The 26398-nt window shown below is 44.6% G+C and overlaps 1 protein-coding gene across 1 annotated transcript in view; it reads left to right on the top strand.

Annotated features, from left to right (window-relative positions):
• Positions 1 to 26398, top strand: part of DLST (dihydrolipoamide S-succinyltransferase) — a 160930-nt gene that overhangs the window by 41901 nt on the left and 92631 nt on the right. The window contains exon 10 of the mRNA XM_069208479.1: positions 19847 to 19944. Coding sequence (XP_069064580.1) covers positions 19847 to 19944 — 98 coding nt within the window. The remainder of the gene's footprint in view (positions 1 to 19846; positions 19945 to 26398) is intronic.

Here is a 26398-nt window from a genome sequence, read left to right as displayed (position 1 = left end):
TCAACAATTCCTGCTCCCAGAACATACATCACCAAGCAAGATCTATCCTCTCCCTCCAAGTCACCTTTTTGATGTGGAAGATCCAGATGATGAGGGCCCGTTTGAAACAGCCCATAACCCTTCCGAGCTCAATGTCAAGTATCACGAGGAGGATTAGGAACAGTATTATGAGGACTATTCTGTTCCACAACAGACGCAATACTCTGAAAGGCCTGAGCAATAGGAGGAACGTTTCCAGCACTATAGCCACTCTCCTTCCCAAGGAGACAATGTTCAAGTTCCTTTAGCCTTATTCCAAGACCTCCAAGCATGCTATAAGATTATTATAAAAGATTACCGGAATCCACTAATACACCATCTTCAAACAGCCTGTGTGTCCATCTCTGCAAATACCTCATCCAATACCTCCACCTTTGACACCGCCGTGTGCCATTGCAATACATCCTAGAGATGACCCATCCTCTTCGGATGATAAGGAAGAATGGAAAATAGCTGACGACGAATCTGTTCCCAACAAATAGGATTGCTAATTACTTCCAACACCAGTTCCACCTGCACCGCAACCAGTAGGTTCTCCACCGCATGATATTGTAGGTTTTCATAATCTAATGCAAATGACTAGAAAATGATTCCAAATACCAATGGCAGTTGAGCAGTTGAACTGCTTTTTGTATGGTTTTAAAGGGCCTGCCAAGAGAGAGTGATCCCAATAGATTATAGTTAGATGAAGGCACAAAAATAATGAAACATCCAGCTACAGTCGCTGCTGTCCTGCCCACAGATTGACAAAAAATATAAAGCACTGGAGGATTTGCTTGCACCAGATTCGGTGATATCTCAGGCAGCTTAGTGCCGATCCGAGAATTGACACCCCTCTCAACTCCACCAGATAGAGAAGACAGACACCTTGATAAGATTGGCAGGAGATTCTCCTCTATGTCGGCAATTACAGTCTTTACTGCCAATTCATTGGCCATATTGGGCCGGTATGACCAGCAAATGTGGTTGGACATCAGCGCATTTACAGAATATTTGCCTCAGTATAAAAGAGGGGCAGCAAAGAAAATACTGCAGAAGGGCAAGAGAAAACCTTCTGAAATAATAGACTGTACTATGGTTCTAGGGTCAGCTGGATTTAGATAACTAACTTCTAAGGAGTGCAAGAATGTCTGAAGGCCACATAATGTAGGTATGAGGTTCTGAGCAAAATCCTGGATATGTTTTGTGATGAGGAAGCATTGTTTGGAAAGCATGTTGATGATGCCTTATAGGCAACTAAGGAGGATACAGACACTGCAAGATCTTTGAGGACCTTGTAATTCAGGAAAGCTCCCTTTAGAGAAGAATGAGGTGAGGTTCTTTGTCATATAGAGAGAATTACCAGAAGTACCGGCAATATCAATCCTTCCAACAGCAATATCGGCTATCCTACCCACAACAATCGTTTCGATCTCCGCCAGTAGCAGGGTACATGAAACAAGTGCCTAAGGGAAAGCAGACCTCACAGGGAAGAGACACTGGCAGAAAGCAGTGACCCTACAGCAGTGCCGGTTATACCCGGAACAAATCACCAAACTGTGGGTGCAAGAATTTCCAGGTTCTCCCATCATTAGGGCAGCTAACTTCAGCAAATGTGTTTTAGACGTGATCACCTACCGTCATACTTTAGAATCCATGCAAAAGCTGCCAGACACTCCACCAAAGGCAGTGGAGTGCACCTATCCCATGTCCACTTGCTCTGGAAGGAAGCTCTCACTATGTTAAACAAAGGAGCAATAGAAAAAGTTCCCCACTCCCAAAAAGGAATGGGTTTCTACTCCCATATTTTCCTAACCAAAAAAAAAATCAGGGAATAGCGACCCATTTTGAATCATTGAAAATGAAACAAATATCTACGGAAGCAAGCCTTTGCATGGTAACCCTTAAAGACAATCTTACATCTCCTCAACCATGGAGATTACATGTCAACTCTAGATCTACAGGATGCTTATTTTCATATCCACATATATCCCAGACATTACACATTTTTGCGATTCAATGTAGCTGGCACTCAGTAGCCTTTCAAAGTCCTCCCTTTCTGGCTCAGATCAGCTCCCCGCCTCCTTACAAAATGTCTTGCATCAGTGGCAGCCTCCCTAAGGCAAAAAGGTTTACATTTATTCCCATACCTCAATGATTGGCTGATGAAAGCACCAACAACCCGTCAAGCATGATGAGCTACAAAGGCTTGTGTAGCACTATTCAAAAGTTTAGGTCTGACTGTCAATCACCAGAAGTAATTGATTCTTCCATCAAAGAGGATAATACTCCTGGAAGTAATTTTGGATACAACCCCAGACAAAGCATTCTTATCTTAGGACAGCCCTTATCTAGGAACGTGTTTTCTCTTTAGCAAATAGTTTTTGTTTTGTTATGGACTGCAAGATCCTTTAGTAATTTTAAACTGGATATTCAGTGGAAGCATAACAACTCGATGCAATCATTACATTTCAACTTTCTCATATATGACTGGCCTACATTATCTATGGACTCGCCATTTCTTACGTTTCTGGTAGGTTGACAGGATTTGGATCAGTGACTCTGACAACTCTTTCGATAATTCAGAATGGGTAAAGGGTCTGTCTCTACACTTCGGGTACTATTTTCTGTTTCTACACACATCTAATGTAAGTCTTTGAAGATTGTTTTATCACTTATGGGTTCGGACTAAATATGGTTGGATTTTAATTATCTCCTTTTGTGGATTATGTAGCACATTTTCGTTTACGCACGGTGTAGACATCCCTTTACTTTCACCAATTTTTGATTGTCAGGTAATGTCATGTCCTTGTGCTTTAAACTCTTGCAAATAAGAGTATATGTCCATCATTATATTTTACAGCCTGGAAAAAGTCACTTTGTGACGAAACACCTGTTGGCTGTTAATAAATGAATTACCTGTGAAGGACTATTGCCGACAGCTGTTAATGAACAAATACATTATAAAAAACTATCGTTGATTTGTATAAACCACAAGTTAGCAACAAAGAAGATCACTGTTTTCTTTAAGGACTGTTACTAAATCTCTATAACTTAGAAGCTATCATCTACATTCCATGTGCTCATACGAGAGTGCTATGGTCTTAATTGGATATTTATATGTTGTGTATTCTTGGGATACACACTGTTTTTGCCTTAAGGTTAGTAAGGCAGTTGACCAGATAATACTTTTCTCTCGTAGGGGATTTCCATGTATAGTCATAAGCACTGAATAGTTCCGCGCGCCTGCGGGGACCCCGGAGCACTGATCTGAAATATATTCTTAAGTGCAGATACCAGCCCTTTTAAAAAGGCCTGTCAAACCACTTAAGAATAACACTGTGCAGCCTATGTGAAGAGCTACACAGACCAAATTGTTGGAAAGAACGACAGCTGTAGTGTAAATACATCTTCAAAAATACATTTATTCTAGAAATGTAATAAAAAATAGCTTCTCAAACTTTATTTACACTTCCAAAAGAGAGTAAAACAATGCAGGGCAGTGTAGCCCATAGGCAGCCATTATACAGGATGTAAATAGAGCTGTGCCTTTAAGAAAGTAAAGTCTTCCTGTATCCCATCATGCACAGCAAAAGGCAGTTGCCTCAGTTCTTTATTCCGGCTCCTTCTGACAGGACCCTAAAGCATTGAGCTCTACCTCACAAAGCTTTTTTGACAGAAAATTCAATTAAAACCTTTTGAATTTCAATTTCACTCGACGTCTTTAATATTGAGTGAACATTTGCTAGCCTTTTCTGTCAAGTTCTGACATAAATTAAGGTTTTTCTATCTTTAGAATGCCTTCACTTTTTGATAAATGTCCTTCTTGTGGCAGAAAAAAGGCTAAAACAGACCCACAACAGGTCTGTATAATTTGCCTTCCATCCAGCCACAAACCTGACTCCTGTGACATCTGTAGAACTTTCTCCAGAAGAACTCTTCGCGATAGGGAGAAAATTCGACTTCAGGCAAGAGAGGACAGGAGAAGACGTGGTCAATCTGTCACAGAGCGAGGAGAAGGTCAGTCTTCTACCAGGGCTCTCCCTGTTTCCTCTGGAACATCTGCCAGACCTGCTCATAAATGACATAGGTCTCTGACGACGTCGAGGGCATCAACGTCGAGACCGGGAACGGCGCCAACATGTTCGCCGTCGAGGACCGGCTCACCGTCGAGAAATAGGCATCGCTCGACGTCGACAGCCGTTTCGCCGGCGAGACGACGTGGATGCTCACCGTCAAGAAGGTCTTGTTCCGGGTCGCCGTCGACGCGACGAGGACGATCGGCGTCGAGTGAGAGTGCTCGCCATCGAAGACGGTCGCCGTCATCCCACCGACGTCGAGGAAGGTCACTGTCGAGAGGATCTCAGCGACGAGGGGAATCAACGCCAAGAGGCACCTGCCGTCACTGTACTTTGACGTCGAGGAGACCGTCAAAGAGGCCTAGAAGGGTTTATACCACTTTGGAATCCTCGGCCTCGCTCATTCTTCTTCCAACTTCTCCTCAACCGTCTCCTCAGCAGTCACCGTTGCCGCAGACACCTGTGGTACCTACAGCTCCTCTTCCGGCTCCTCCTTCAGAGTCTGTTCCGGTGACTCCAGCGGAATCCACAAGACATTCCAGGCATTCCTGTAGACGCTCTTCTTCCTCTCGTCACCATCGACATGAGTCACTTCAAAGATCTTCACATTCACGTCATAGACATTCTTCTTCCACACGGGATTACTCTCCAACCCTGTCGGACTCACCATCCCCGAGAGTGTCCCCCATAGATGACATGAACACCTTCCAACAGGTCCTAGTACACAGGGCTACCAAACTAAATATCCCGCTGGCGGTACCCGCCCCATCGACCTCAGTGATTTTCGAGACTTTACACCAGAGAACATCCTCAAGACCTTTACTTCCACTGGTCCCGGATCTTCTTGAACCGGCAATGGATATTGTTCTGACACCGGCCACAACAAAGACTGCACCTTCCAGGCTTATAAAAAAGTATCGCCCACCGGAGCAAGACCCTCTATTCCTAAGGTCGGACCCAGTGCCGGACTCAGTGGTTATAGTAGCGGCAAAGAAATTGCACTCTACATCTCCGTCTTCCTCCTCGCCTCCGGACAAGGAGAGCAGAAAGATCGATGCCGCAGGCCGTAAAGTATGCTCTACCGCAGCCATCACAATGAAAGCAGCCAGTGCTACTGCTTTATTAGGTAGATATGATCGTGCTTTTTGGGACTCTATGCTACAGCTTGCGGAGCATCTACCAAAAGACAAAAGAGAAGATTTCTTGGAGGTCGTGGGTGAAGGTGCCATGGTCTCCAACCAGGTGATAAGTGCTGCTGCTGACTCTTCAGTGCTGTCTGCACATAACTACGCTCATGGAGTAGCTTTAAGACGACACGCTTGGTTGCGCTTGACATCTCTCAAACCAGAGGCACAGCAGAGAATTCAAAATTTACCATTCTCAGGCTCCACCTTGTTTGGCTCTCATGCCGATGACGAGATGTCGAAAATGAAATCTGAGCTAGACACTTTAAAAGCGGTAGGCATCGAACGCACAAGGGAGCAACGAAAAGTATTCCGTCCCTACCAACGAAGGCTGTTCACTCACAGGTATCAGACACCACAGTGGATGGCTTCACGACCCCAGCAGCAACAACAGCATCAAAGGACCTTCTCGACACAGCGAAAGTCGACAAGGGGTCGTTCCACGCCGCAAACCCAGACAAATCGCCAGGCTCCTGCGTCTAAGCCCTGAATCTTCGCTTCCCCCTCCTCCGTTATCGACTCCGGTAGTGGGAAGTATCTCAAATCATCTGGACGAGTGGCTACGCATCACATCAGACGCCTGGGTATTGAATATTGTACGGAATGGTTACGCTCTCAGATTCATCAGTCCTCCTCCATCTGTTCCACCCAAACCAGTCAGCCAACACCTCGAAGCTCTTCAGTTAGAAGTAGCAACCCTATTACAAAAAAGAGCAATAGAGACCGTCCCGATCAACCAACGCGGAAAGGGGATTTATTCGAGGTATTTTCTGGTACCAAAGAAGGACAAACAAGAGTTTCGTCCCATTCTAGACCTAAGGATAGCAAACAAGTGGATTCGCAGAGAAAAATTCAGGATGCTATCCTTGCTCAAAATTTACCCTCAACTTCGTCAGGGGGACTGGCTCTGCACGATAGACCTTCGCGACGCTTATTTTCACATTCCAGTGAGCGAGGAACGTCAAATTTCTAAGGTTCACCGCCGGCAAAAGTCATTACCAATTTGCGGTTCTACCCTTCGGCCTCAAATCAGCACTGAGGACTTTTTCCAAATGCATGGCGGTGGTGGCCGCCTATTTGAGGAAGCATCGAATATTCGTCTACCCCTATCTAGACGATTGGCTCATAAAGGCCTCCACCTATCTAGAGGCTCATCAACATTTCAACTGGGCTCACCAGCTGCTCCAGAGCCTGGGTCTTCAAGTCAATCTTCTCAAGTCCACAGCAACGTCTGTTCAGAGGCTGCATTACTTAGGGGCCATTATAGATACCAATCAAGGAAAGGTGTTTCCTTCGGAGGAACGACGGTTATCGATTCTCCAAAAATGCCAGCAGCTCGAGAGAACACCACAGACCACTGCAAGGGCAATATCCTCTCTACTGGGATCGATGGCGTCTTGTATCCACCTCGTTCCCAATGCTCGCCTCCATATGAGACCCTTACAGGAGTGCCTGGAGGATCAATGGTGCCAACTGATGGACGATTGGGAGAGCAGAGTCCTTCTTTCCCCCCACGCCTTGCAATCCATCAAGTGGTGGTGTTCACCCAACAATCTCTTGGTGGGGATTCCTTTCCAACAACAGCCTCCAGCTCAAACCATTGTAACAGACGCACCGCTGCTCGGATGGGGAGCGCATATGGGTCATCTTCGAGTCCAAGGCAAGTGGTCACAGAGAGAGAGTCTGTATCATATCAATCTGTTGGAGCTTCGCGCAGTCCATCTTGCACTTAAGGCCTTCCTACCTTCTCTGAAGACAGAAACTCTCCTCCTCCAGACAGACAACATGGCCACCATGTATTACGTAAACAAACAAGGAGGCACCAGGTCCAGGATATTATCGAGAGAGGCTCAGACAATCTGGCATTGGCTTCTAGCCAGGGACCTGTCGTTAGTGGCAACTCACCTTCCGGGCATGCAGAATGTTCAGGCGGATGCTCTCAGCCGCGTAATGGACGAGAACCACGAATGGGTATTACATGAAGACGTCGTCCGTTCCATTTTCGCACTGTGGGGTACCCCCTCTATAGACCTATTCGCAACCCCAGAAAACAAAAAATGCCAAAACTTCGCCTCCAGATATTACCATCCAGGGACGCTGGGGAATGCCCTGTGGATAAGCTGGTCAGGAGCATTTCTTTACGCCTTTCCACCGCTTCCCCTGATACCGGCAGTCCTCCAGAAGCTATCCAATGCTCACTTCAAGATGATTCTAATTGCCCCAGAATGGCCACGCAAATGGTGGTTTCCAGACCTCCTTCACCGGTCACTCAAGCCACACATCAGACTGCCTCATCGCCCGGACCTTCTCACGAAGTGGCGAGGGCAGATATCTCATCCCAACCTCTCATCGTTGAGTTTGGCAGCATGGCTCCTGAGTTAGTGCAATATGGACACTTGAACCTACCTCAGGACTGCATGGAAATCCTAAGGGAAGCAAAGCGCCCTTCCACACGGTCGGCTTATGCATGCAAGTGGAAAAGGTTCTGTGTGTGGTGCTTGGACAACAACGTTGACCCAATATCCTGCGGAGAGGTAACTATCCTGCCATACTTGTTAAGTTTGGCAAAATCTGGATTACAATTGTCATCAATAAAAGTGCACCTGGCGGCTCTAACGGCATATAGAAAGAGCCCCTCTCAACCCTCCTTCTTTAGGATTCCAATTATCAAGGACTTCCTGGAGGACTTAAGAAAGGTCTTCCCTCCCATTAGGAGACCATCTCCTCCATGGGAACTGAATATTGTCCTCTCGCGCATGATGCTGCCTCCGTTTGAGCCAGTACATAAAGCATCACTTCAACATCTTACGTGGAAAACTGCTTTTCTGGTTGCAATCACAGCGCGTAGGGTCAGTGAAATCCAGGCCCTTTGCGCTCAAGAACTCTACACGGTTTTTCATTCTGCGAAAGTAGTGATGAGAACGCATCAATTTGTTTTACCAAAAGTCGTTTCAGACTTTCATGTGAATCAAACCATTTCATTACCAACTTTCTTTCAAAATCCAACTACCCCTGCCGAGAGAACCCTGCATTCTCTGGACGTAAAGAGAGTTTTGAAGTTTTACTTGGACAGGACAAAATGCTTGCGTAAATCACAGCAGCTCTTTGTTAACTATGGCCCAGTTAGAACAGGGTTGGGCACGTCTAAACAGTCTTTATCCAGATGGATTGTTTCATGTATAGTGTTGGGTTATCAGTTAGCGAATAAATCTCTTGGTGGCAGGCCAAAAGCCCATTCTACTAGAGGGAAGGCAGCTACTGCGGCCTTAATGAGAAATATCCCTTTGGCAGAGATATGCAAGGCGGCCACTTGGAAATCGGTCCATACCTTTACACAGCATTACTGCCTTGATACAGATGCTAGGGCAGATGCGCAGGTTGGACAGGCCTCGCTTAAGAATCTATTTGCATGATTCATGTTTTTCAGTATTATTCTGTTTACTCCACCGCGGTTATGGGGATGGGCTTGCTAGTCTATTCAGTGCTTATGACTATACATGGAAATCCCCTACGAGAGAAGGAATGGTTTCTTACCTGTAACTCCAGTTCTCTCGTAGGGGTATTTCCATGATAGTCATAAGCAACCCTCCCTCCTCCCCGGTGGAGTTGACATAGGAAAACTTGCCATAATAATATTGACGTTGGTACTCCAACAAATGTTTTTGTTCCTTCATGTCAGGTTGCAAGCCTTCAAAAAGAACTGGGGCAACTGCCTTTTGCTGTGCATGATGGGATACAGGAAGACTTTACTTTCTTAAAGGCACAGCTCTATTTACATCCTGTATAATGGCAGCCTATGGGCTACACTGCCCTGCATTGTTTTACTCTCTTTTGGAAGTGTAAATAAAGTTTGAGAAGGTATTTTTTATTACATTTCTAGAATAAATGTATTTGTGAAGATGTATTTACAATACAGCTGTCGTTCTTTCCAACAATTTGGTCTGTGCAGCTCTTCACATAGGCTGCACAGTGTTATTCTTAAGTGGTTTGACAGGCCTTTTTAAAGGGGCTGGTATCTGCACTTAAGAATATATTTCTGATCAGTGCTCCGGGGTCCCCGCAGGCGCGCAGAACTATTCAGTGCTTATGACTATCATGGAAATACCCCTACGAGAGAACTGGAGTTACAGGTAAGAAACCATTCCTTTTATTTCAACTACTGGACACACGTGGGAAGTGCTTCTACTTTACCATTACTACCACTATTTCTGTTTACAGTCAAAAAAGGCTCAAACAGTTAGCAGACTGGCTTTTGAGAAAAAAAGTCTGGTTCAGTACATCACTTCAGATAACTTCTAGAGATGATGTTCTCCGCTATCCCACTAGTACCTTTTTTCCCCATCTGAAAATGAGACTTTACAGGAGAAATCAGGCAAACAATGGATTCAGACTTAGATCATTTCACAATCTGATCAGTGTCACTCCAGGCATGACCTAGGCTAAACCTGGTGGACAGAAGCCCACAATCTGAGGGACTAACAGTCTAATCCCAGAAACGCAATTACATGATTACCACAGATGTTTCCCTTGAAAGGTGGGGTGGTCATTTCCGGGACCTTCACATAAGTGGAAAATGGTCTCCGTACCAATAGAACATGCACATAAATTGGTTAGAACTCGAATCAATTTCTTTATGCCTCCAAGCCTTCCTGCCGAGGATAGCAGGCTTGTCTGTGTTAATTTGTACGGACAAAACCACCAGCATCCACTATGTGAACAAACAAGGGGGCACAACATTGCTGGCCCTTTCCAAGGAAGCACAAGTTTTCTGAAACTGGATTATGACACACAGAATAACACTGCAGGCGGAACATGCTCCTAAAGAGCAACATCTTAGCTGACACAATGACCTGAACAAGGAAAAGCTGCCACAAATCAGTCATCTCTGGACAAGATCTCATTATGGAGCAAGGCGACGTTAGATCTATGCAACGCAAGAGAGCTGGAAATGCCAGTTTTATGCAAGTTGGCATCCACAAAGAAGGTTGTGGGGAATACTTTTTCAATCAGATGGTCAGGGATCTTTGCATACACTTTTCCATTGATAACCCTTATACCCAGGCTCCTCGCAAAATGAAGAGCGAATAATGCCATATAATTTTGATTGCCGAAAGATGGCCCATTCAGCACTGGTTCACAGAGCTGCTACAGCTATCAGAGACAACCCACATTCAGCTGAAACCTTTCAGGACACTTTTGACTCTGAACCAAAGCCAAGTACTTCATCCAAACCTGACTTCTCTGCACTTAACCACCTGGCTCCTCAGTGCCATGAGTTTGCAGATCTAGACATCTCTCAAGACTGCAGAGATATTTTGCAAAAGCTAGAGTTGACACCCGTAATAAAACATGTAAATTTAAGTGGAAGCGTTTCTGTTTATGGTGCCAGAAATCGACCATTCACCCTGTTCAGGCGCCACCAGAACATCCTACAACCTTATCTTTTGTGACTGGCAAATTGTGGCTTGGTTTCACACGTTGATTAAAGTACATCTTATTGCAATCTCAAGGTTCAGACATTCTTCAAATTCACCCTCTTCAAGGCCTAACAGGATTCATAAAGGTCTAATCAGTCTTCCCTCCAGTAAGGGCTCCTCCTCCTACATGGCAACTTAATACCATACTGGCACAGTTAGTTAATAATACATTTGAAACGATACACAGAGTAGAGGTCAAATTTATTATATGAAATGTGGCAATGTTATGGCTCTTACATCAGCCAGAAGTTAGTGCAATGCAAAGTTCTTCTTGCACGGTGAAGACTACTGTGATACTAGGATCCAATCCTAATATCATCCCTAAATTCCTTCAGATTTTCATCTCAATTAACCTATTGTATTAAAGACTTTCTTTCCAAATCCAGAATCAACAGCGGAAAAATCACTGCAAACACTGGATGTCAAAAGATGTCTAAAATTGTTTTTTCATCGCACCATACTTTTCAGAAAAGACAGACCAGCTGTTGATAGAATATGGGATTTATAGAGGTGTCCCAGTCTCAAAAGCAAGAATAGCTCAATGGATCTCAGCTCCTATCCAATTCTGTTATTCCAAAGCTGGAAGACCTTTGTCAAATAAAGTCAAGGTGCATTCCACCAGAGCGGTGTCTACCTCTACTGCTTTGTTTGCTGGGATGCCTGTTAAGAGTATATGTCGAGCGGCGACATGGAAGAATACACATACATTTGTGCAGCATTATTGCCTTGAGTCTGTGCAGTGATGCAGCTGTTGGACAAGCGTTGTTTCGTCACTTATTTTAATGTGATGAGCCTTTTTTGGTTACATGTGTGTGCTTTTATAATTGATGTGTGTGTGTGTGTACATAAGTCAAAAAACGTTTTTTTCCAATGGAAACTAGGTCCTAATCTATCTATCTCTATAGGTAGGTAGTTATAGTTAGGACCTAGTTTCCATTGGAAAAAACGTTTTTTGACTTCCCTGTATCCTTGGCACCAACTGAATCTGTATGAAATCTTCCAGAAAAAGTGTGCCCAAGGGTCTTGGTGTACATCGAAAGTTTCGGGGTGATCTGTCAAGCGGAAGTCAAGAAAAAAGGGGAGTCAAAAGAAGTGCATTTCCCATTTTAATTCCCACAGGGATTTTGAACATGACTAAAGCCCAAACTCCTGGACGGAAATACACCTAATTTGGAAGAAAGGTAGCTCTTGGTCCAGAAAGCGTGATTTTTGTTATATGGTATAAATCTATTCAGTAGTTTTCAATAAATTAAAAGAAATCCAAATTTGTATATCTGGGCGGAGCCTAAGCACAGATCTCATGGTGAGAACTGATTGGCTGCCAGCACTTCAACCAGAAAGTGATGTCAGCCATCTTGAGAACAATATACATGATGGCATCCCGTTGAATTGTATTGTAGTGAATGGCAGGTTTTGATGCTCACATAAAGGAGAACGCATAAAGGGTGATAACAGATTTTAGTTACAATATAAATCATTTTTTGCTAAGGTGATTTTACCCTGTGAAAAACCCTTCATGATTTCGTGAACACTGTATCAGAGAATTATTATTATTATTTTTTTTTTAAGTGTTCCCATAGAGGTTATGGAAAGTGCTCCAGAAGCTAAAATGAGAGCATATTTTCTGTAAATTCACACTGTCTCTCTCAGCCATATGAGAATGAAGTCTGACATTTTCACTAAAACAGGTACTTTGCCTCAGGAGCAGCCTGTCAGTTAATTCCCTTCTGTTCTATTACAGTCTCCTGGAGTGTTCTAAAGAACAACTTGAGCACTAATAGTCTTACGTACGACAAAAGTGTGGCACACTTGAAGCCATCTTGATTGAATCAAACTAGTAAAACTTAAAAATGTAATTTAGAAAGGAACAAAATAAGGGGTTTCATTTTGTCTTAGAAATTATGGTTCCTGCTGTAGAAATAAAAATTACAACACTATTTAAATGAGTTCTGAAATATCTTCCTCTTCTATTACATTAAAACATTCTGACATAGACTGAAACATTCACATTCTGAATTTATGCCAAAAGTGTGGCATATCTGACCGCCATCTTGATGGAATTGAAGTTCAAAACTGAAAGCATTTTCTACTGAGGATGCTGAGATTAGGGAGCTTCATAACAAAGAAGGCTCCCAAGATGGCCACCGGAGAAAAGAAAAGCCCAAATGTAGTACAAATATTACTAAAATGTAGCCCAATGACAGAGGTGTGCAAAATGCTCATTTCATTTTTTTTTTGTATTTTTTGTATTTTTTTGTTTTGCAGTTTTATACAGTGCAGACTTGGTCCAAAGATTTTGAAGTGCTTTACATGGGCATCGGTTACATTACATAAGAACACATTCCTTTTGGGCTTTAGGCATGGGGAGATTAAGTGATTTGCCAAGAATCACAGGATGTAGAGCTTATGCCGAAACTCTAACCTGGTTCCCCACTTGCAAAGTCTGCAGCTCTGTCCATATCGCCACATTCCCTCACCCGAATGCAATATATAATCAAGTGACCAAAAAAAACTCAAGATAGCAAATAATTTATAAGTGCTTTGTTACTATTCGAGAAATCTGAAAATATGTCCTCATTTTCGTTTTTTTAGAGCACTAACCATGATTTCTATCGGAATAAGACCCTCTCATATTTGTAATAATTTCTAATGAAAATGCTTTTTAGATATTACAGTTCTGATTATATCAAGATGACACCAGGCATGCCACATTTTTGCAGTAAATATAGTATGTTAGCAATCCAGTTGTTCATTAGAATACTGTGGTGAGGCAAATGTTTGGGGGCATGGACTCACATAATTGAGATCAGGGAGGAGGGTGCAGAGACAACAGGTTGATAATGCTGGGCAGGTGCGAGGGGCAGTGGTAGCACAAGGGACCATCGAGGGCAGGGGAAAGTGGGGTAGAGGCAATAAACCCACTATGCAGTACAGGCAAGAGAGGCTGTAGCAATATAACAGACCGTTGAGGGCAGAATGAAGAGGCAGTGGCAGTACAACAATACATGACAACAGACCCGATTCAGGCAGGAGACTCCCGATGTTTTTCAGTCCATGGTGGGCAAGAGGGAGCAGGCATGGGCATTCACAAAAGACCATGGAGGACAGAAGGGATGGGTAGGGGCTGAGCACAGGCAAGAGAGGACAGGGAAGGAGCTTCACAGCAGACCGCGCAGGGTAGGCAGAAGCAACAGTATCAGCACAACAGAGCATGGAGAGCATAAGGGAGTGGCAACAAAATGGACCACAGTGGATAGGTGGGAGGGATAGGGGCATGGAAATGGGACAGGCAGTTTGGAGGTGGCAGGACAGGTGTCAGTCAGCTGACCATGCTAGGCAGGTGGGAGGGCAGTAGCAGCTCAACAGAACACTGAGTCGATAGGAGGGGCAGTGGCAGGTCCATTGAACATGGTGAGCAAAAAGGAGGAAAACTAACTCGTGCCCTAAGATAACTATAACTCGCACCCTCACCATGCACTTCTAATTACCCCACAAATGACGGCACTTGTGACATCTTTGAAAACATCACTGATAATATCAATGTAATATTTGCAGTAAAGTTTTTGAGGAAAAAACTGTAAATGGCGAGGGTGCGTGTATAGTTACCTTAGGGCACGAGTTATAGTTATTTGAGATAACTGTTAACAGCTGAATTTCTGTGGTTTTTTTACGTTTAAAATGTGAGCCTAACTATAATGTCCCTGTAACCTTCAGGTTTTTTTAAGTGAATATATGTAGGAAAGTAGCCTCTTTCTAGCTTGGGTACCCCCACTTTCTGCCTGATGTCAGTATGTTTGACTGTCTATACTGGGTTCCTGCTAACCAGGACCCCAGTAGTATTGCTCACTCCTCCAAATTGAACCTTTTTCTTCCCACAATTGGCATACTGGTCCTCCCCATGTAAGTCCCTAGTATATGGTACCCAGGGCATTGGGCTTCCAGGGGATCCCTATAGGCTGCAGCAGTTATTCAGCCACAAAGGGTTTTGCAGGCCTGCCATTGCATTAACCCATTTTCACTACAGGTCACCAAACCAGGGCACTGTAAGTCATCCCTATGGTAGGCCCTCTCAGCCCAGGTACTCATGTGTGAGGGCATCCCTGCACTGGACGAGGTGCCCCCACAAACTCCAGATCCATTTTCCTGGACTTTGTGAGTGTGGGGACACTATTTTACGCGTCTACTAGACATAGGTCACTACCTGTGTCCAGCTACATAATGGTAACTCCGAACCTGGGCATGTTTGGTATCAAACATGTCAGAATCATACCCCAATACTGTTATATACCAGTACTGAAAGTATGTTTCCATGCACTCTGGGGGCTCCTTAGCGAACCCTCAGCACTGCTACCACCAGTCTTACAGGGTTTTCTGGGCAGCCCAGCTGCTGCCACCCCTCAGACAGGTTTCTGCCCTCCTGCTGCTTGATCTGATCAAGCCCGTGAAGGCAGAACAAAGGATTTCCTTTGGGAAAGGGTGGTAACACCCGCTCCCTTTCTTTGGAAATAGATGTGACTGGCTTAGGAGGGTTAGCCTCCCCAAGCCACTGGTTTGCTTTGAAAGACACATTTGGAGCCCACAGTTCATTAACCAGTCCACACCGATTCAGGGACCCCCAGTCCCTGCTCTGACACGAAACTGGACAATGGAAAGGGGAGTGACCACTCCCCTGTCCAGCACCAACCCAGGGGTCGTGCCCAGAGCTCCTCCAGACGGTCCCTGGGGTTTGCCATCTTGTTCAAGGTTGGCAGGGAACTCTGGAATGCACCTGAGTGGCCAGGCAGGTGGTGTCAAAGCCCCCTCGTGATAGGTGCTTACCTGGTTAGGTGACCAATCCCACTTTCAAGGGTATTTAGGGTCTCTCTTGGGTGGGTCCTCAGATTCTGCTTGCAAGATTCCGGCAGGACTCCTCTGCAACCTCTGCTTTGACTTTTGGCCACTGGAACCGTGACTGGACCCTCTAGGAACCGAGAAACGCTGCTGCAACGAAGAAGATTCTTCTGCAACCTTGTTTCCACGTCTCCGGGCAGCTTTGCAACATATCCCCTGCCGTGCATCCTCAGAAGACTGAAACTCTTCAGCCTGCACAAGAAGGAATCTCCCTTGGAGTGAAGGAGGCACTTCCCTGCAACCGCAGGCACCTACAACAAGCGACGACCAGCTGCGTGGATTTCCTCTCAGCTTGAGCTGCGTGGATCCTGCATCAGGGGTGATGGTCCAGAGTAGTCCTCTTGGTCCTCTCTGCCAGCTGTCCAACTTTGGTGGAGGTAAGCCTTTGCCTTTCCACACAGGACAGTATCCCCATGCATTGCGTCTCTTGCAGCTGCCAAGGCTTGTTTGCATCTCCTCCAAGGGATCTTCAGGCAGCATGTAGCTCCAGCACTCCATCCTGCAAAGTACAGCCTCCTGTGTGGTTCTCCTGCGGCGTGGGATCCTCTTTTGTAGTGCTGCGTGGGCTTCTTCGTGACTCCTCTGTCTCAGTCCTGTGGGTCCTGCCTCTGCTCCTGTGGACTCTCTGCAACGCTGAGGGTCCCCTGTGACTTTTCTTCCTGGGTTGAGTTCTCCTGATCCCCGGCAACACCATTTTTCCACTAACCACAAGTTTGCCTTTGCCAAGGCTTGTTGGTGGGATTCCAGCACCAACACCCGTCTGCAATCCTCCTTCCAGTGTGGGACTTCATCTGCATCCATCAGAAACTCTTCTCCGCCTGCAGTGCTGATCTGTTCTTCATCACCATTGACCAACTCCTGCATCCACAGCTGGGTGGGTAGTAGCTCCTACTCCTCCTGGACTCCACTGTGACTCTTGAACTTGGTCCCCCCTCTCTCCACAGGTTTTCTTTCTTCAGGAATTCACCGCTGGTTTTCTTGCAGTCTTGTCTGGGTCTTCTCTTTCTTCTTTTTCTCCTTTTCGGTGGTTTGGGGAAATTCCATTATTTTACTCCTGCATTCCTGGTTGCTGGGGGGGGTACTGTGCTACTTACCTCTGTAGTTTTCTACTCTCCCAGCTCCCCTCTACACATTTTACTTACCCAGGTTGGGGGTACATTATTCGCATTCCATTTTTTTTTTAGTATATGGTTTGTGTTCCCCCTAGGGTCACTATTGGTTATTGCTATTTGCACTGTTTTCTAAGCTTTTTTTTTTTTTTGCCTGTTTCTGATTTCTAGTAATATATATTTACTGCATTACTTACCTCCAAAGGGTGGGTTATTTTTCTAGTATTTTGCAGTGATTTGTTCCAAAAATAAAGTACCTTTATTTTTGTACAACTAAGTATTTTCTTTCATGTGTGTGAGTACTGTGTGAAAACAGTGGTATTGCATGAGCTTTGCATGTCTCCTAGATAAGGCTTGGCTGCTCATTCACAGCTCCCTCTAGAGAGCCTGGCTTCTAGACACTGCCTACACTTCACTAAGAGGGGATACCTGGACCTGGTATAAGGTGTAAGTACCATTTGTACCCATCATCCACTATTGTGGTATAATGGCGATTCTGCGAATACTGTAACTGCTAGCTATTATGATTCAAGCATGTGAATCTATAAAAGATCCAATACTGGATAAGAAGATAAATTACTTACCTGTAACTGTGGTTCTCCGGTATTGGCATCTTTCATAGATTCACATGTGACCTACCCTCCTCCAGATAGAGGCTCCCCTTATTGTTTTGGGATTACCTTTCCCACTAGTGCTTGAAAGTCTGAGGGAATCAGCCTCTCTGGGCAGTATTATAAAGGGTGCTATTGATGATTGGTTGTAGTCCAGTTCTTTGTTAATGATATGGATAAGTTATTAAAATGAATGTTTCATTGTAGACTCTGGTAATATTCTATACTGCTTTATTATGATACTGTGGGACTCCCATTTCGACTGCTGGGAATGACTCAAGCATGTGAATCTATGAAAGATGCCAATACTGGAGAACCACAGTTAAAAATAAGTAATGTATTTTCTTACCTATTTTTTGCCAACCTATCTGTCTCGCAAACCTATCTGTCTCACCAAACATTTGGTTTAAGCCATAGAGCCCAACTAATGATCACACTTAACTGGTTTTATATAATATACCACAAAGTAACTTAAGTTAATGCATTACATTTTTCTTGAGCCCAAGGCTAATTGCAATAACCACCAGATTAACCTCTAACCTTGGGTTGGTTCCGGAGTAGCAGATCAGGGGTAGTAAGCGCTATATGAATCCAATCACAATTTTAATGCACTGTTTGCTCCCAGTAGCTGATAGTAATCTATAGGTAAATGTCATTAAACCCACAATACATTATGCAAACCCTGAGGGAAGAAAAGACTACTAGGGTTGTAAAATCAAGAGTCTTAATCTTGTTGTTCATCGTAAAGGGTAGTAGTCCTGGAAAAACATGATTCACCTCCTGGTTTGGGGTTAGGAGTTATTGATATTTTGAAACTTGCATATCTGGTGACTGAAAGGTGCTTGTGATACTAGGTTGACTGAAACACTTCCACTGGAGGACCGATATTAATACTGAAGGCAGCAGACTGGTGTGAAATCTGTGTCCGCTCGTACAAAGTGGACACACAGATGATGCAAGACTAGATTTGGCTAGTGCCCAAGCCAGCTAGGCTTTGGACTTCTGCTTGTTAGGACAGGAGCATCATAAGTTTGACTTGGAACTCTGCTTCCTGCTGAGAGAGTCACTGAGGGGATAAGGGGCCTGCAAACATGCTGCCATGGACTGCACTAGTGGGTACTGGGAATGGACATGTTGGGGGCATCATTAAGCTGAGAAAAGCAAGCAAATTTTGACAGAAGAAGGGAAGTGATTGCTATGCAGAATCATCACTCGACTCATCTACACTTGCAAGTTGATCTTTGACAGCCCAACTCTGGTCTAGAGTGAGCAGTTCAGAGAGGTTTCTTGACACTTTTACTCATGTCTGGTCTCCTTGGGTTTGCTCAGCACCTCAACGTAGACGAGGTCATTATCAGCAGAGCTTCAGCAGGGCGCCAAGCGTAATCCTAATTTAGAGTAAATTGGCAGCATTCTGTGTTGTGTTCAGTGAGCAATGCAGCAAGGCCCAGCTGACTGTGTTGATGAAGATCTACTTTGCTGGAGCAGAGCTGAAACTTGTATATTATGACTTTGGCATTTAAGTATTGGCCCACTGCCAATAAGTTCCGGTGAATGTACGGATCAAAATACTCCTAGAATGCACTGAGGGTTTGGAGTCTTTGACACCAGGTAGGTGCAATCTCCAGAAATGGTCTCCTGAGAGAAACCTAACATATTTCCTCCAGACAGGTCTGAAAACAAAGATTCAAGGAAGTGGTAGATGAATCATGCCCGCTAGTTCTGTCTGAATTTACATAAAATTAGATTCACAATCATCCAGGGATAACCCTCACAAAATTTGCACTGAAAGTGATCTAGATCAGTCTTCTGTTTGTACTGATTCCATTGTATATTATTGCAAAAGCAGTCTTGATAATGAGCACAAACTTTCAGTTTTATTCATTATTTTTAAAAGGTGGATAAAGAGGAATTATTTACCTGAAGTCACTGGGCTTAATTTACACATGGAAGCCACTATGCATCACGCCTTAGTTCACCTACTGTATTTCAAACCTGCATAAGTGGACACGATGGGAATACCAGTTTGGGGGGTCTTCCTTTATCCTAGCGTACATTAGGGGTGTCTCAGGAGCACTAATTATATTGACCATTAGAGTGTATTTTGGGGATGGATGTACCGACAAAGTCAGCCAAAAAGGGGGAAATGCCTAGCCTTCAAAACTCTTCTGAAATTGTGGCCACTTGGTTGATAGACACTGGGTGCCTTTGCTTCACTTCCCTGCAAAGCTACCTCTATCTCTATCTCTGCCTCATTCCCTGCTGATTCACTTTTTTCTCCACATGTGAAATCCTTGATCCATCACATTCATCCTTGTACCTCACCTCTCTACACATTGTCTTCTGTATTTCTGCCCCTACGACTCGCCTTCCAAGGCATTTCTAAGTACTCCTGACTTCTGCCCTATACTAAAGATGCTGCAGCTTCTGCTGGACCATGCATCCGTGCCTCTCACTAATGCTGCATTTGGGTTACAGGTGAAGATGAACAGAATGCGTCAGCGAATCGCACAGCGCCTGAAAGAAGCTCAGAACACGTGTGCCATGCTCACCACCTTTAATGAGATCGACATGAGGTGCGACCCTCCGGATTCTTCCTTTACTAGTTCAGCTCGCATGTGCTGCCCATACCAGTGTGTCCTTTTCCTAGTCCCAGGGACCTTTCCTTTTCGAGCCTCAGAGCATATACCTCCTCCCCGTCACCCACTGCTTCTTTCATCCCCTTGTCTCCTGCTTGCATCTTCCTGGTGGTTGTAACAATACATTCAAGGCTTGCTCTAGGAGGTGGCAGTGAATTAGAAACTAAGCAGCAGCATGCACTATAAATAGCACGCTGTACGTTCATTTTGCAGTTTAAACTAATACTTCAGTGAGGGGTTGGTACTCGTTAAAAGGAAAATAGTAAAGCTCAAAATTATTTTGACAGAAAAGCCAGAATGTGCTACCAACGTCTAGGTCAGAGATAAGACAAACTTATTTTGTTTGTGCTAAAATCAGCTTATCATATGGGGCTGTTTGTCTAGTGTTATCCTGTGGGTTGGGGAGGCACTTGGATAGCTCATGGCACCTTTGAGGCTGTTGCATTTAATATTATCTTTGTCGGCCCACCCAGTCTCTGGGACAGTATTGCTTAACGTGGCTTACTGGTAGCCCTGAATACAATGGGGGATAATACAAACTGTTTGAATCTCTCTTAACTGAGTTTGCCACAAAAAAAATCCCAACATGTGAAATCCAAAAACCAACCCCAAACTTAGAGAGTCCGGCCCCCTTTCCGAAAAAGAGTTCGGAGTGCCAGAGGTGCGTTCATAGAACGTTTTTGATTCGAATTTGATAGGCACAGTCACTGAAATATGGGTCCTAGATCTTTGCTTAGGGAATAGATCCGAGTTGATCTTGGCACAAACAATAACATTTCCTGGAGGTGCCAAATGTCAGAGGTCCTTGAATTGGAAGTGGCGGTTGTAATCAATATTTCAATTGATGCAGGCACTCTTTGAACCAATGATTACACACATGATTGCCTAGTCTGAACTAGAAACTGGCAATTTAGGGTCAAGTGGTCAGATGTGACTTTAAAGATGAATATGTATTGAATGGTTATAGCAATACCATTATAATGGTTCTGGCTGGCTCACTAGCAGTTGGAACCTGGTATGAAGAAAACAACCTTGTGTGCGTTTTGTCCTCATGCTCAAGGGTCTTCTCATCTGCTCTGCTTAGGTAGTCCAGCTTTCTACTCTTCCAAGTCATGGTTTCTTGCAGTGACTTTGGCTCCCAGCCCTTAAGGAGGTTAAAAGCTAAAGGGGCCCTATCGCTGGTAAAGTGTCTCGACCTGTTGCTTTCAGTAGTGACAACCTTATCTAGGTTCAGAGGCTTATTAAAGGACGATCCCCAGGGGCAAATGTTTATCGAGTGTTGGCCATTGAAGGAAAGCCAGCGCCAACCAATAGGGCATGTTTATTTAAAATCTAAATACTCCTCCGGTAAGTAGAGATTTGCTTCCTGAACTTTACTTTCTTTCGTGGCTTTCTGGGCAGTGACAGAACCGCTTCGACCAGTGGAGGTGATAAGTGGGTGGTCCCCCTGACAGTTTGACAAGTTTCTGTGGCCGCTGCGCTGTGCCCAGCATGCCTGAGGAAAGAAAGTGGGCTGGTAAGAAGTGTTTCGGGTCACTGGAGGGTATTGGTTTTCGTTGAATTAAGTAAATGTGTTTTCCCTCATTGCATCAAACAAGTGCAGTTTAAGGGAAAAGGCCCAGGGAACAAAGTTGACACGTGTTGTCGCGCCCATTAGAGGTAAGACACCTTGCTGTGAAACATGCTGATATTTTGAAGACTCTCCTTCTGTGTCCACCTTCGACACTAGTCACCCTTGACACTGTCTCCTGCTCCCACACACCAAACGTCCAACTACAGTTACCGCATGCAACTTGAATACTTCTAGAAAGGCAGTGTTCTAGGTACGTGTGGCCAGAAGATGCCTCCCTTACGGGGTGTCTTGTTAACAGTGGTGTTCCACTGAACCAGCTGCTGCGGAGTGACACTTACCCTCGGCTAGTATAATGTGACAGTAGCCATTCTCAAGTATGGAGCTGCAATCTGTGATCGTCCTGTGTCTAATAGAAGCAATGCTGTATCGCGGAGTGTCACCAAGAATCAAGGACTTGCGGATTGCGTCCACTGGAGAGCAGTCGTAAGGCAGAACAGAAGGAATTAACCTGGCAGAGCAGCTCAGCTTTTGGGCCAACCTAGTACTTCTTTTCTATCAGTCCTTTGTCTCGAACAGTCTCTTGTGTGCTACTGTGTACTTAAGCGCCTTCTCCACTCCTCCTTTGGTTTCTTGCCTGCCCTTCTTTCTCCCAGTGGTCCTCTACATACTATTTGTGTCTTCTCATATTCCGCTTGCTTTTCTTTTCCCCTATGTCATGGTCTCCTCCCTCCATTTCTCTCTCTCGCTCTCTCTCTTTGTCTCTCTTGCTTTTTCTCTCTTGCGTTGTCTTTCTTTGGTTTACTGCCCGCTTTTCCCTTTTGTCGAGGTGTCTTTCCTTCTTTTGGTCTCCCCAAGTCCGCCCCTTCCCTCTCCCCTCATGGTCTTCTTGATGCTTTTTCTCTCCACAGACTCCTGCTTACATCTCTCCCCAAAAGTCTGCCTTTTTCACTTCCCTCACTCCTTCCTGCTGTTCTCTGGGCCATTTGCACATGTTGCTCCGTTAATGGGCTGAAGGGCAGCTTTGGTTTCCATCCATTAGATAAAATTGAGTTTCCTTTTGAAACCCAACCTGACTCCTTAAGACAAAACATGTAAATATTTTGGGTTTAGAAAGCTAAGGTTGGCAAAACAGAGCTGATTATGTGTACACGCAGGGTTCTTTCCAGTATATAGTCCTGTCTAGCAGAATCTCGGTATCTGCTTTCGGCCCTAATTGGATTTGCATGGATTGACCTGGTGGCCATTTCAAGCCTTAACAGAGACCGGCAGGGTCCTGGGAGGTAAGGATGTGCGTCTGACGGGCCTCCCGGGAGCAGGCACTGCTGCCTGGCGCTCCTCAGTGCTCACATTTGGGCTTTTTTCAGAGCAAAGATTATTATCGCGGTTTAGTTTCTCTCTCCTTGTCTCATTCCGGTGTATCTTGGGATACAGTAATGGATTTACACGAGTAATCCTAGAATTAAATAAGGTTATATTCAGGAAACATAACGTTTTCAGATGATAAATCCCTTAATAATCTATGTAAACCTCAGATAAATGGGTTTACAGTGATGGGCGGGGTGCTTCACTCAGTATTTCAGAATCATTGATCAGTGTGCTGTTACCTCTTTGTAGATATTTCAGTCCTTTATGCCATCTTGTTGCTCTGATCGGTGCTGCTGTTCCTGCCTTTCATCTCCAAATTGGCAATTGATTGTGCGACACCTGGTGTCATGGGTTACTGAGATGCACTTGCATAGAAGTGAGTCATTTACAACCTATGTCCTGGTTCTACAGTACTTTTGGACCCCAAACTGGATAACAATGTACCCCTGTCCTGAAGGTGACTTTCAGGGTAGCAGGACAGACAATCCAGCCCAAGGCTTACTTAGAGGTGAAGTGGGTTTGGTTCTCAGAACAGGGTTCACACAGTGAGACCAGGTAAAAAAAAAAATCCTTGTCAATTCAGTGTTTTATTTTCTAAAACGAAAGTACTTTAACACACAGCTGAAAAATATATTTCACACTAGGATACACTGGGAAACCAGAAGTCCTTACAACCCTCTGGGCCAGAGGTCTGTCTCCAAACAGTATTGTGGTGCCAAGATGCTAAGCTCTGTAAACACAGTTAAGATTGGATTAAACACACCTGTTTCCCAGGGTTGCTCTTCATAGTTGGTGCAACAGTACCAATGCATTAATTTCAGTGATTTGGCTTCAGCTGTTGTTAAGAGGTTAAATGTTGTGGTCTGCCCACTGTGCTGCCGAAGGATCAGAAATGTCAGTCTTTCCTTGGAGACAACAATGCACTGGTGGCATCAGAGGTCCGATCAAGGGTGACTAGGCGCAGTTAACAGGAGTCCCACTAGTGCAGTTACCGGTGGGTTAGTGTAGAAAATTTGTGGTTTATCAAGCAAGGTGCCATTTTACCCTGAGACAACGCAAAAGAAGGGCGGAGCCTCTTCCTCCGAGCCCACTGATCTGTCTGGATCTGGAAGCAGTCAGTCTCCCGTAGCACATACAAGATGGCAGGGATGAAGCATTCTCACCTTCAGTGACAGTAAGGATCGTCCTCAGTTTCCCTCGATGTCAAATAGCAAGTTTCCGTTTCTTGAACACCTGCATTGAGTCACCTTGTTCTTCAGAAGTCACCCCTCCACATCTACCTTCATCCATAACAGACTACAACAATCCGTTGTAGATAACTGGTTTTGTGCTGCTGTAAAGGCCTTCGCTGGTGAGCTGAAGCCCAGCTCCTTCCATCAGACTGCAAATGTCTTTCTGTGTTCAAATCAATTATAGAAACACTTTCTCAAACACAGGTTATTTTCGTGGCAATCCAGTGGGATTCCACTCGTTTCTCCACTTAGCAAACAAGTGAAACGCTGAACAGCCCACTGGCTGATGAGGTCAGTCTTCTAATGTTCCCAGGTGGACAAGATGACCAGTCGGGGTTTGTAACGGTTTCATTTCTGGGACCCTTTAATCCTGGTGGCATGTTTGTGTGTTTAGAGTGGTCGCTGCTTGGAGAAGAACCATCTGCCCTTCTCCCCTATCTTTTGGTATCTGTGTGTGCATTACCCACCGTGAGGAATTAAAATAAAGCACGGGGTCTAGGCTTCAGGAAAGTAGAATGGGTGACCCCCACAGAAGGAAAGGCGGAGCTAATCGCAGATAAGAGATCGTTCCTTCTCCAACCCTCCAGGCTTCCTCAGGGGCTAGAGATGTGCATTAGGGGTCTGAAATGTTCATTAGCACATATACCAGCTAGTTTACATCAAACACAATGCCTTGCCAATACATACTCATCCACTGAACACACCTATTTTCCACTTATAGGTCTTAAGGAGAAAAGCAAACTTACAACACCGTGTATGCAACATAATAAATTACACTGACAGCTATTTTGTGCATAAATGATGCCACTTTGTGATAGTAAAGGGCACCCAAATGTGCTAGCTCCTTTCCATACCTGGTACATCCTGATTCCGGAATTTTGTGTAAGAAAATGTTCTTCCAGCGTCAGACAGGTGTATCACATCTGGTGCAAGGTTCTCTCTGATATCTACTCAGATGACTATGTTCCATAAAACCATATAGCTTCATACATGTGTATGCAGTGAAGTTAATCCTCTTTCTGAACAGTTCAACAGTTGCAGGCAGTGTAGCTTCGTGCTTTTCCTTACCTGAGATGGCCTCTGATTAAAATATATTTTACCATTGCTCATCAGAGCCCCAGGTCTTTAAGAGTCTCTCACAAGGCAAGTCATCCCCCAGATGCAGTAGAAGTATACCTTGCTTATATAATTGAAAAAAACATGCACATCCCAACAATTAGGGCATTCGCAGAAGATGCGATGGCAACCCTCCTGTATGAGTCATGGTTGGCCTATAATTTGTTACTGGCTCCACTTGTGCATTCATTGTAATTCACTGAAGCCACACTGCAAGTAAAATGAATTGACGCTGTATTGGGTGTTGGGGGCGGGGGTAAATACATTCCCAACTGTAATTACAACTAGGTGCTTTCCCGCCCAAGGATATAATTGCAATCCTGTTTTGAACTTCAGGCTTCAACATAGCAGGGTCAGTTTGCACATTCCTCGTAGTTAACTGCCCCCATGAACTTAGGGATTCAAACATTGTCTTTGGAAGCAGACTTAAAATTCAAGAACAAGCATGACCCCTTGATTCCAGTAGAAAAAACGTGATGGTATCCATCCTTTGAGAATCAGACTATGGCCTAGAACTTGTAATAGTCTCATTGCCACCTTCTTGTTTTCATAACAGTCTCCCCCTCCCCCCCACACACACTTGGAAGGCCTTAAGAGTGGGATGATACTGTCTCCCTGGTACCCAGGCCTTGACATTGCTACTTGGAAGACCCACCTGAATTGATACACAAGCTTTTCAGCCCAATGGGCAGGTACCTTGGAAGTTTGCCAGTGCATGCCACGTAGGTAGGGATTTGCTGGCTAGAATCCGTGTACCCAATTTTTTTCACTGCATGATGGACCCTATGGCCCAATTGTTCTGATTTGGATTGCCTCATTGGCATTTCTGCCCTGTCGTGCCCAAAAGTGAAGTCACACAGTCTCAGTACCCTTTACGCAGAGCCGTTTATTGTTTTTACCACTCATTAATAGACCCAAGGGCACTGAGGAATTTGAGGGAAAAAGTTTGAAAACAGTAGTTCGTCATCTGGGAATTGCAGCCCCTTTCCTTGTCCCAACCTTGCAGTTTTTAACTGGATCTTGACTCGTCGTTGCTGCTGTTAACAATGAGCGGAAATTCTTTTATTTGGAAACTCCTTCACCACTTGACCCAGACAATAACCTG

Source organism: Pleurodeles waltl, chromosome 9 (assembly GCF_031143425.1).
Source record: "Pleurodeles waltl isolate 20211129_DDA chromosome 9, aPleWal1.hap1.20221129, whole genome shotgun sequence".
Taxonomy (NCBI): Eukaryota; Metazoa; Chordata; class Amphibia; order Caudata; family Salamandridae; genus Pleurodeles; species Pleurodeles waltl.
The sequence above is the reverse complement of the archived record's forward strand: the minus strand, read 5'-3'. Positions and strand labels throughout refer to the sequence as shown.